The 11,693-nt window shown below is 65.0% G+C and overlaps 1 protein-coding gene and 1 long non-coding RNA gene across 4 annotated transcripts; both read left to right on the plus strand.

Annotated features, from left to right (window-relative positions):
- Positions 1 to 269: 269 nt before the first annotated feature.
- DNAJB1 (DnaJ heat shock protein family (Hsp40) member B1) lies at positions 270 to 5,540 on the plus strand. 3 transcript variants are annotated; one of them, XM_085563241.1, is made up of 3 exons: positions 270 to 636; positions 2,457 to 3,016; positions 4,443 to 5,540. In XM_085563241.1, the coding sequence occupies exons 1-3, from the start codon at positions 426 to 428 to the stop codon at positions 5,358 to 5,360; spliced, it is 1,689 nt and encodes a 562-aa protein (XP_085419367.1). In that variant the 5' UTR covers positions 270 to 425; the 3' UTR covers positions 5,361 to 5,540. The 3 variants fall into 3 exon arrangements, with proteins under 3 accessions (XP_085419367.1, XP_077643895.1, XP_085419366.1); XM_077787769.2 differs by having other exon boundaries at positions 275 to 636; positions 5,130 to 5,451; XM_085563240.1 differs by having other exon boundaries at positions 281 to 636; positions 4,563 to 5,539.
- A 3,872-nt stretch (positions 5,541 to 9,412) lies between these two features.
- LOC110479088 (uncharacterized) lies at positions 9,413 to 11,362 on the plus strand. The gene is made up of 2 exons (XR_014950473.1): positions 9,413 to 9,548; positions 10,767 to 11,362. It is a non-coding gene; the product is annotated as an uncharacterized LOC110479088 (long non-coding RNA).
- The last annotated feature ends 331 nt before the right edge of the window (positions 11,363 to 11,693 follow it).

The raw sequence follows: 11,693 nt of genomic DNA on the forward strand, positions 1-11,693 counted from the left end.
TCCCTCCCCGCTCCATCCCCATCCCTCCCCCGTCCTCCCCGGTCCCACCTGGTCCCTCCCGGTCCCTCCCCATCCCTCCCCGTTCCCTCCCGGTCCCACCCGTTCCCTCCCCATCCCTCCCCCGTCCTTCCCGGTCCCACCTGGTCCCTCCCGGTCACTCTCCGGTCCCTCCCCATCCCTCCTCATCCCTCCCCCATCCCTCCCCGTCCCTCCCCCGTCCCTCCCCGTTCCCTCCCGGTCCCTCCCGGCCCCTCTCCGTCCCTCCCCATCCCTCCCCATCCCTCCCCGGTCCCACCTGGTCCCTCCCGGTCCCTCCCCGTTCCCTCCCGGTCCCTCCCCGCCCTCCCCGCCGCTCGGGGCTCCCTCGCCGTGCCCGTCCCGCGGAGTCTCTCGCCGTGCCCGGTGCCAGAGCAGCGGGGCCGGCCATGGGCAAGGATTATTACCGGACGCTGGGGCTGTCCCGGGGCGCCTCCGCCGCCGACATCCGCCGCGCCTACCGGCGGCAGGCGCTGCGCTGCCACCCCGACAAGGACCGCTCGCCCGGCGCCGAGCAGCGCTTCAAGGAGGTGGCCGAGGCCTACGACGTGCTCAGCGACCCCAAAAAACGGGAGATCTTCGACAAGTACGGGGAGGAGGGTGAGCGGCGGCACCGGCGGGACGGGGGGCACGGCAGGGGCGGGGAGGGGGGCGGGGGTCGGGGGGTCCGGGACGGGACGGGATTTGGGGGGTCGGAGGGTCGGGGGGTCCGGGACCGGAGGGGATTTGGGGGGGCGGGGGTCGGGGGGTCCGGGACCGGAGGGGATTTGGGGGGTCGGAGGGTCGGGAAGGGTCCGGACCGGGGGGCTGGGGGACACCGGAGGGGATTTGGGGGGTCGGGGGTCCGGGCACGGGAGGGAATTTGGGGGGTCAGAGGGTCGGCGGGGGTTCGGGTCGGGGGGCTGGGGGACATGGGAGGGGATTTGGGGGGTTGGAAAGGGACAGGTGATGGGGACAGGTGAGGGGGACGGGTGACAAGGACAGGTGACAAGGACAGGTAAGGGGGACAGGTGAGGGGGACAGGTGACAAGGACAGGTGACAAGGACAGGTAAGGGGGACAGGTGAGGGGGACAGGTGACAAGGACAGGTGACAAGGACAGGTAAGGGGGACAGGTGAGGGGGACAGGTGAGGGGGACAGGTGAGGGGACAGGTGACAAGGACAGGTGACAAGGACAGGTGAGGGGGACAGGTGAGGGGACGGGTGCCAGGGCCAGGTGCCAGGGCCGGGTCGGGGGGCACGGGCAGTGCCAGGGCAGGTGTGACACGCACCGGGCGGGCGGGGGGCTCCGGGCTCGGTGTCCCCGGGGGCTCCGGGCTCGGTGTCCCCCGGGTCTCCGGGCTCGGTGTCCCGGGGTCTTTGGGCTCGGTATCCCCCGGGGTCTCCGGGCTCAGTGTATCCCCGGGGGTCTCCAGGCTCGGTGTCCCCGGGGGTCTTTGGGCTCGGTGTATCCCCCGGGGTCTCCAGGCTCGGTGTATCCCCCGGGGTCTCCAGGCTCGGTGTCCCCGGGGGTCTCCGGGCTCGGTGTATCCCCCGGGGTCTCTGGGGCCGGTATCCCCCGGGGTCTCCGGGCTCGGTGTCCCCGGGGTCTTTGGGCTCGGTATCCCCCGAGGTCTCCGGGCTCGGTGTCCTCGGGGGTCTCTGGGGCCGGTATCCCATGGGGGTCTCCGGGCTCGGGGTATCCCCGGGGTCTCCGGGCTCGGTGTCCCCGGGGGTCTCCAGGCTCTGTGTCCCCCGGGTCTCCGGGCTCGGTATCCCACGGGGGGGACTCCAGGGCCGGCATCCCCCGGGATCTCCAGGCTCGGTATCCCCGGGGGTCTCCAGGCTCGGTGTCCCCCGGGTCTCCGGGCTCGGTGTCCCGGGGTCTCCAGGCTCGGTATCCCCGGGGGTCTCCAGGCTCGGTGTCCCCCGGGTCTCCGGGCTCAGTGTCCCCGGGATCTCTGGGCTCGGTGTCCCCGGGGTCTCCGGGCTCGGTGTCCCGGGGGTCTCCGGGCTCGGTATCCCCGGGGTCTTTGGGCTCGGTGTCCCGGGGATCTCCAGGCTCGGTGTCCCCCGGGTCTCCGGGCTCGGTATCCCACGGGAGGGTCTCCAGGCTCGGTGTCCCCGGGATCTCCAGGCTTGGTATCCCCCGGGGATCTCCGGGCTCGGTGTCCCGCGTGGCGGCCCCGGCGCCGGGCCAGCCGCCCGGGGGTGGCCGCCGGGGCGCCGGGGCGTGCCGGGGGGAGCCGGCCGGGCCTGTCGGAGCCCGTCCGGGACCCGTCAGCGGCGTCGGCGGCGCGGGCAGAACCGGTTCCCCCACGCCCTCGTCCTCCCCACGCCCTGCCCGCGGCTCACCCCGGGGTGGGGTCTGATGGGTGCCTGGGGTGCCTTCACCCATCCCTCACCACCCTCCAACCCATCACCCCCCCAAAAACCTTCAGGGCTGAAAGGGGGAGCCCCGACCCCCGGACCGGGTGGCGGCACCGGTCCAACGTTCACCTACACCTTCCGCGGCGACCCGCACGCCATGTTCGCCGAGTTCTTCGACGGGCGCAACCCCTTCGACACCTTCTTCGCGCAACGCAACGGCGACGACGAGGATGGAGACGAGGCCTTCAGCACCTTCCACCTGGGCGGCTTCGGCAGCGTCAGCTTCCCGCGGGCCCGGGGCGCCGAGGGTCGCCGGCAGGACCCGCCGGTGCTCTACGAGCTGCGCGTCTCCTTGGAGGAGATCTACAGCGGTTGCACCAAGAAGATGAAGATCTCCCACAAGCGCCTGGGCCCCGACGGGAAGACGGTGAGGAACGAGGACAAGATCTTGACCATCGAGGTGAAGCGAGGGTGGAAGGAGGGCACCAAGATCACCTTCCCCAAAGAGGGCGACCAGACGGCCACCAACATCCCGGCCGACGTGGTGTTCGTGCTGAAGGACAAGCCGCACGACGTCTTCCGCCGCGACGGCTCCGACATCGTCTACCCGGCCAAGATCAGCCTGCGGCAGGTCGGTGGTGGTGGTGGTGGTGGTGGTGGGATGGGGGCGGTGGGAGGTCAGGGTGGGTGGGCTTGGGGACATCAGGATGGGTGGGCATCATGGGGACATCACAGATGGATCGTCTTGGGGACATCAGGGATGGGTTGGGGACGTCAGGATGGGTTGGGGACATCAGGATGGGTGGGGGGACATCAGGATGGGTGTGGGGACATCAGGATGGGTGGGGGGACGTTAGGATGGGTGGGCTTCATGGGGATATCAGGATGGGTTGGGGACATCAGGATGAGTTGGGGACATCAGGATGGGTGGGCTTCATGGGGACATCACAGATGGATCGTCTTGGGGACATCAGGATGGGTTGGGGACATCAGGATGAGTTGGGGACATCAGGGATGGGTGGGCTTGAGGACATCAGGGCTTGCTGGGCATCATGGTGACATCAAGATGGGTGGGCTTGGGGATAGCTGAGTGGGTGGGCTTGGGGACATCAGGATGGGTTGGGGACATCAGGATGGGTGGGCATCATGGGGACATCAGGATGGGTGGGCATCATGGGGACATCACAGATGGATCATCTTGGGGACATCAGGATGGGTTGGGGACATTAGGATGGGTGGGCATCATGGGGACATCACAGATGGATCGTCTTGGGGACATCAGGGATGGGTTGGGGACATCAGGATGGGTGGGGGGACGTTAGGATGGGTGGGCTTCATGGGGACATCAGGATGGGTGGGCTTGAGGACATCAGGATGGGTTGGGGACATCAGGGTGGGTGGGCATCATGGGGACATCATAGATGGATCGTCTTGGGGACATCAGGATGGGTTGGGGACATCAGGGTGGGTGGGGGACATCAGGGTGGGTGGGCTTCATGGGGACATCAGGGCCTGGTGGGCATCATGGTGACATCAAGATGGGTGGGCTTGGGGATAGCTGAGTGGGTGGGCTTGGGGACATCAGGATGGGTGGGGGACATCAGGGTGGGTGGGCTTGGGGACATCAGGATGGGTGGGGGACATCAGGGTGGGTGGGCATCATGGGGACATCACAGATGGATCATCTTGGGGACATCAGGATGGGTGGGGGGGATGTCAGGATGGGTGGGCTTGGTGAGGATGTTGGAGATGGGGTGGTCTTGGTGGGAACATCAGGGCTGGGTGGGCTGGGGGACGTCAGGGTGGGTGGGCATCATGATGACATCAGAGATGGATCATCTTGGGGACATCAGGGATGGGTTGGGGACATCAGGAAGGGTGGGTCACTCTGGGGTCACTCAGGGTCACTCTGGGGTCACTCAGGGTCACTCAGGGTCACTCAGGGTCACTGACCTGTCCCTGTCCCTGATGTGTCCCTGACATGTCCCCGTGTCCCTGACGTGTCCCGTGTTCATCACGTGTCCCATGTCCTTGACGTGTCCCTGCCGTGTCCCCAGGCTCTGTGCGGCCGCTCGGTGCCCGTGCGGTTCCAGGACGTGGCACATCCGTGTATCCCCATGTCACTGACATGTCCCATGTCACTCCCATGTCACTCCCATGTCCTTGGCGTGTTCCAGGCTCTCTGCGGCTGCTCGCTGTCCGTGCCCACGCTGGACGGCCGCTCGGTGCCCATGGAACATCCCCATGTCCCCGTGTCCATCACATGTCCTATGTCACTCCCATGTCACTCCCATGTCACTCCCATGTCCTTGGCGTGTTCCAGGCTCTGTGGCCACTTGGTGCCCGTGCAGTTACAGGACGTGGCACATCCGTGTGTCCCCATGTCACTGATACAGCCCCGTGTCCCCATGTCACTAACGTGTCCCATGTCACTCCCATGTCACTCCCATGTCCTTGGCATGTTCCAGGCTCTGTGCGGCCGCTCGGTGCCCGTGCAGTTCCAGGACGTGGCACATCCCCATGTCCATCACATGTCCCATGTCACTAACATGTCCCATGTCACTCCCATGTCTCTCCCATGTCCTTGGCGTGTTCCAGGCCCTGTGCGGCTGCTCGCTGTCTGTGCCCACGCTGGACGGCCGCTCGGTGCCCGTGACACATCCCCATGTCCCCGTGTCACTAATGTGTCCCATGTCACTCCCATGTCACTCCCATGTCACTGCCATGTCCTTGGCGTGTTCCAGGCCCTGTGCGGCTGCTCGCTGTCCGTGCCCACGCTGGACGGCCGCTCGGTGCCCGTGCAGTTCCAGGACGTGCTGCGGCCGGGCGCGCGGCGCCGCGTGCCGGGCCAGGGGCTGCCGCTGCCGCGCTCGCCGGAGCGCCGCGGGGACCTGGTGCTGGAGTTCGAGGTGGCCTTCCCCGAGCGGCTGCCGCCGGCCGCGCGGGCGCTGCTGGAGCAGGTCCTGCCCCCCTAAAACCCCCCAAAATCTGCCTGTGACCCCCAAAAATCCGCCTGTGAGCCCCGAAATCTGCCTGTGACCCCCAAAAATCTGCCTGTGACCCCCAAAAATCCACCCAGGGACCCCCAAAAATCCGCCTGTGAGCCCCGAAATCCACCCAGGGACCACTGAGATCTGCCTGTGACCCCCAAAATCCACCCAGGGACCCCCAAAATCCACCCAGGGACCACCGAAATCCACCCAGGGACCCCCAAAATCCACCCAGGGACCACCGAAATCTGCCTGTGACCACCGAAATCCACCCAGGGACCCCCAAAATCTGCCCAGTGATCCTCGAAATCTGCCTGGGACCCCTGAAATCCACCCAGGGACCACCGAAATCTGCCTGGGACCCCCAAAATCTGCCTGTGACCCCCAAAAATCCGCCTGTGAGCCCCGAAATCCACCCAGGGACCACTGAGATCTGCCTGTGACCCCCAAAATCCCCCCAGGGACCACCGAAATCCACCCAGGGACCCCCAAAATCCACCCAGGGACCACCGAAATCCACCCAGGGACCTCCGAAATCCACCCAGGGACCCCCGAAATCCAGCCAGGGACCACCAAAATCTGCCTGTGACCCCCAAAATCTGCCTGTGACCCCCAAAAATCCGCCTGTGAGCCCCGAAATCCACCCAGGGACCCCCGAAATCCACCCAGGGACCACCGAAATCTGCCTGGGACCCCCAAAATCTGCCTGTGACCCCAAAACCCCCCGAAATCCCCCTGTGCTCCTGCCGGCCTCGCGGGCGCTGCTGGAGCAGGTCCTGCCCCCCTAAAACCCCCCAAAATCTGCCTGTGACCCCCAAAATTTCCCCAGTGCCCCCCGAAATCCCCGTGCCCCCCTAGCGGCCCCCAAAATCCACCTGTGACCCCCAAAATCCCCCCTAGCACCCCCCAAAATCTCCCAGTGCCCCCCAAAATCCCCCCCTGCCTCCCCAGTGCTCCCCAAACCCCCCCCAGAGCATCTCTGAGAGGTTTTGGGGTCACCCCGATATCTCAGGGGGATTTTGGGGTGTCCCTGTCCTCAATCTCGGGGTTCAGGGGGTTTTGGGGTCACCCCGATATCTCAGGGGGGTTTTGGGGTGTCCCTGTCCTCAATCTCGGGGTTCAGGGGGTTTTGGGGTCACCCCGATATCTCAGGGGGGTTTTGGGGTGTCCCTGTCCTCAGTCTCGGGGTTCAGGGGGTTTTGGGGTCACCCCGATGTCCCGGGGGGTTTTGGGGTGTCCCTGTCCCCAATCTCGGGGTTCAGGGGGGTTTTGGGGTCACCCCGATGTCCCGGGGGGGGTTTTGGGGTGTCCCCCCCTTGTGTTGTGGTTTTGGGGGGTCCCGTGGTGCCTTTGTGGGGATTTTGGGGTCCTGAGGGGTTTTTGGGGGTCTCCGAGGGGTTTTTGGGGGTCCCGAAGGATTTTTTGGGGGTCCCGAGGTGCCTTTGGGGGGATTTGGGGGTCCCCGGTGGTTTTTTGGGGGTCCCGAAGGGTTTTTGGGGGGCCCCGATTTGCCTTTGGGGGATTTTGGGGGGTCCTCGTGGGTTTTTTGGGGATCCCGAGGTGCCTTTGTGAGGATTTGGGGGGTCCTGAGGGTTTTTTGGGGGGTCCTGAGGGGTTTTGGGGGTCCTGAGGGGATTTTGGGGGGGATTTGGGGGTCCCTGGAGGATTTTGGGGGTCCTGAGAAGTTTTTGGGGGTCCCGAGGGCTTTTTTGGAGGTCCCGAGGTGCCTTTGTGAGAATTTGGGGGTCCCCGGGGAGTTTTGGGGTCCCGAGGTGTTCTTGGGGGTCCCGTGGTGCCTTTGGGGGGATTTGGGGGGTCCCGAGGTGTTTTTGGGGGTCCCGAGGTACCTTTGAGGGATTTTGGGGGTCCCCGTGGTGTTTTTGGGGGTCCCTGGGGGTTTTTGGAAGTCCCGAGGGGTTTTTGGGGGTCCCGAAGTGCCTTTGTGAAGATTTGGGGATCCCCGGGGGGTTTTTGGGGGTCTCGAGGGGTTTTTGGGGGTTCCGAGGTGCCTTTGGGAGAATTTGGGGGTCCCTGGGTTTTTTGGGGGGGTCCCGAAGTGCCTTTGTGAGGATTTGGGGGTCCCCGGGGGGGTTTTGGGGGTCCTGAGGGGTTTTGGGGGGTCCCGAGGGGTTTTGGGGGGGATTTGGGGGTCCCCGGGGTGTTTTGGGGGTCCCGAGGGTTTTTTGGGGGTCCCGAGGGGTTTTGGGGGGATTTGGGGGTCTTGGGGTGTCCTTGACCCCCCATTTTGGGGGTCTTTGTCCCCCAAATTTTGGGGGTCCCCACCTCTCCTTGCCCCCCCCCCCCCATGGCTGTATTTGGGGGGGGTCCCCACGCCCCCTCCCCCCCATTTTGGGGGTCCCGTTTTTGGGGGGGGGTCCCCACGCCCCCCCATTTTGGGGGTCCCCCGGGGGGGGTTTGGGGGGGCCGCGGGCGGCTCGGGGGGGGGGGGGCGGATTTTGGGGTGAAACCGCCCGGAAATGGCGCCGAGATTAAAAAAACTGCAACGTCAGCAGGACTGCGGTTTTTGGGGAGGGGGCGGCGGGGGAGGGGGAGGGGGGGAAAGGGGTGAGGACCCCTCCCCAAAATCACACAGGGACCCCTCCCCAAAATGGGGTTTGGGATCCCAAATTGGATTTGGGACCCCTCCCCAAAATTACACCGGGACCCCTCCCCAAAATGAGGTTTGGGACCTCGAATGGGGTTTGGGACCCCTCCCCAAAATCACACAGGGACCCCTCCCCAAAATGAAGGTTGGGATCCCAAATTTGGTTTGGGACCCCTCCCAAATGGGGTTTGGGACCCCTCCCCAAAATCACATGGGGACCCCTCCCCAAAATGGGGTTTGGGACCTTGAATGGGGTTTGGGACCCCTCCCCAAAATTACACAGGGACCCCTCCCCAAAATGGGGTTTGGGATCCCAAATTGGGATTGGGACCCCTCCCCAAATTGGATTTGGGACCCCTCCCCAAAATGGGGTTTGGGACCCCGAATGGGGTTTGGGACCCCTCCCCAAAATCACACCGGGACCCCTCCCCAAAATGGGTTCTGGACCCCTCCCCAAATGGGGTTTGAGTTCCCAAAATGGGTTTGGGACCCCTCCCCAAAATCACCCGGAGACCCCTCTCCAAAATCAAACGGGAACCCCTCCCCAAATGGGGTTTGGGAACCCAAATTGGGATTGGGACCCCTCCCCAAATGGGGTTTGGGACTCCGAATGGGGTTTGGGACCCCTCCCCAAAATCACACAGGGACCCCTTCCCAAAATGAGGTTTGGGACCTCGAATGGGGTTTGGGACCCCTCCCCAAATGGGGTTTGGGACTCCGAATGGGGTTTGGGACCCCTCCCCAAAATCACACCGGGACCCCTCCCCAAAATGGGTTCTGGACCCCTCCCCAAATGGGGTTTGAGTTCCCAAAATGGGTTTGGGACCCCTCCCCAAAATCACCCGGAGACCCCTCCCCAAATGGGGTTTGGGAACCCAAATTGGGATTGGGACCCCTCCCCAAATGGGGTTTGGGACCCCGAATGGGGTTTGGGACCCCTCCCCAAAATCACACAGGGTCCTCTCCCCAAAATGGAGGTTGGGATCCCAAATTGGGTTTGGGACCCCTCCCCAAAATCACACGGGAAACCCTCCCCAAAATGGGGTTTGGGACCCCAAATTTGTGTGCGGACCCCTCCCCAAAATCACACGCGGACCCCCTTTGGCCACGCCCCTTCACTCTTCGACCACGCCCATCCCCACTTGGCCACGCCCCTTTACTCGTTGACCACGCCCATCCCCACTTGGCCACGCCCCTTTACTCGTTGACCACGCCCATCCATGTTTGGCCACGCCCCCTTTGCGCTCAGCCCCTCTCCACTGGCCACGCCCCTTTGTGCTCAGGCCACGCCCATTTACTCACAGACCACGCCCCTTCCCGTTGGCCACGCCCCTTTGAGCTCCCTCCCCGCTGGCCACGCCCCCACGCGCCGTCCCGGCTCCTGATTGGCTGCGCCGCGGCGGGCGGGGGGGGGAGGGGGGGGGAGCGGCCACGCCCTTTCCTGCTGCCCTGCCCCCCCGCCTCCCATTGGTCCGGGCGGGGCGGGGCGGCGGCGCTGATTGGTCCGGGCGCGGTTTGGCCACGCCCTCCCGGAAGTGCCGCTCCGCTCCGGCTGCAGCGCCCGGCGGGTGAGGGGGGAAACCGGGACCGGAACCGGGAACGGGAACGGGAACCGGGAACTGGGAATGGGAACGGGAACCGGGAACCGGGAATGGGAATGGGAACGGGAACCGGGAACCGGGAATGGGAATGGGAAACCGGGACCGGAACCGGGAACGGGGAATGGGAAACCGGGAATGGAAACGGGAACCGGGAACGGGAATGGGAATGGGAAACCGGGACCGGAACCGGGAACGGGACCGGACCGGAACCGGGAATGGGAAACCGGGAACTGGGAATGGGAAACCGGGAACTGGGAATGGGAATGGGAACGGGAACCGGGAATGGGAACGGGAACCGGGAATGGGAACCGGGACCGGACTGGAACCGGGAATGGGAAACCGGGAATGGGAAACCGGGAACGGAACCGGGAACGGGGAATGGGAAACCGGGAACCGGGAATGGGAACGGGAACCGGGAACTGGGAATGGGAAACCGGGACCGGAACCGGGAACGGGACCGGACCGGAACCGGGAATGGGAATGGGAAACCGGGAACTGGGAATGGGAAACCGGGAACGGGACCGGGAACGGGACCGGGGAATGGGAACGGGAACCGGGAACGGGGACTGGGAATGGGAACGGGAATGGGAAACCGGGACCGGAACCGAGAATGGGACCGGACCGGAACCGGGAATGGGAACCGGGAACGGGAACCGGGATCGGAACCGGGAATGGGAACCGGGAACGGGACCGGATCGGAACCGGGAACCGGGAATGGGAAACCGGGAGAGCGGAACCGGGAACGGGAACCGGGAATGGGGAAACCGGGACCGGGAATGGAATCGGGAATGGGGAACGGGACTGAAACCGGGACCGGAACCGGGAATGGGAACGGGAATGGGGAAGGGGAATGAAACTGGGGAAACGGGAACGGGAAACCGGGAACGGGATCGGGAATGGGAAACCGGGACTGAAACCGGGAATGGGAAACCGGGACTGAAACCGGGAATGGGAACGGAACCGGGACTGAAACGAGGACTGGAACCGGGACCGGGACCGGGAATGGGGAAACTGGGACCGGGAACGGGAATGGGGAAACCGGGACCGCAACCAGGAATGGGAACGGGACCGGGAACGAGCTCGGGGGGCCGGGACCGCAGGAGGATCCGGGAGGGTCCCGGGGGTGGTCCCGGGATTCGGGGATCCCCCACCCCCCGTGCCTCAGTTTCCCCTCTCGCCTTTCAGCCCCCAGCGGAGCAGAGCGGGACCACCCCGGGGACACCGGGACCCCCAAAAAAACACCCCGGGGACACCGGGACCCCCCAAAAACCACCCCGGGGACACCGGGACCCCCCAAAACCCTTCCTAGAACCCCCAGACCCCCCAAAAATTCATTGGGACCCCCCCAAAACCCCTCTCAGAACCCCCGAAACCTCACCAGACCCCCCCAAAACCCCCCAAAACTCCGCTGAGACCCCCACTGATCCCCCCAAAACCCAAAAACTCCGCTGAGACCCCCACTGATCCCCCCAAAACCCCCCAAAACTCCGCTGAGACCCCCCCCCCACTGAGACCCCCCCAGAGCCCCCAAAACTCCGCTGAGACCCCCCAAAGCCCCCCAAAACCGCTTCTGGACACCCCCAGACCCCCTAAAACCCATCAAAGACCCCTCAAAGCCCCTCAAAACCCCTCAAAGACCCCCCAAAGCCCCCCAAAACCGCTTCTAGACACCCCCAGACCCCCTAAAACCCATCAAAGGCCCCTCAAAGGCCCCCAAAACACCTCCTAGACACCCCAAAACACCTCCTAGACACCCCAAAACCCCTCCTAGACACCCCAAAGCCCCCCAAAACCCCTCAAAGACCCCTCCAGCCCCCTCAAAGACCCCCCAAAGCCCCCCAAACCCCCTCCTAGACCCCTCCAGCCCCCCCAAAACCTCTCAAAGACCCCTCAAAGCCCCCCAAAACTGCTCGTAGACACCCCCCAGAACCCCCAAACCCCCTCCTAGACACCCCCAAAGCCCCCCAAAACCCCTCCTAGACCCCTCCAGCCCCCCCAAAACCCCTCAAAGACTCCCCAAAGCCCCCCAAAACCCCTCAAAGACCCCTCAAAGACCCCCCAAAACCCCTCCTAGACCCCTCAAAGCCCCCCAAAACCCCTCCTAGACCCCCC

Source organism: Lonchura striata, chromosome 30 (assembly GCF_050655825.1).
Source record: "Lonchura striata isolate lonStrDom1 chromosome 30, ASM5065582v1, whole genome shotgun sequence".
Classification (NCBI taxonomy): Eukaryota; Metazoa; Chordata; class Aves; order Passeriformes; family Estrildidae; genus Lonchura; species Lonchura striata.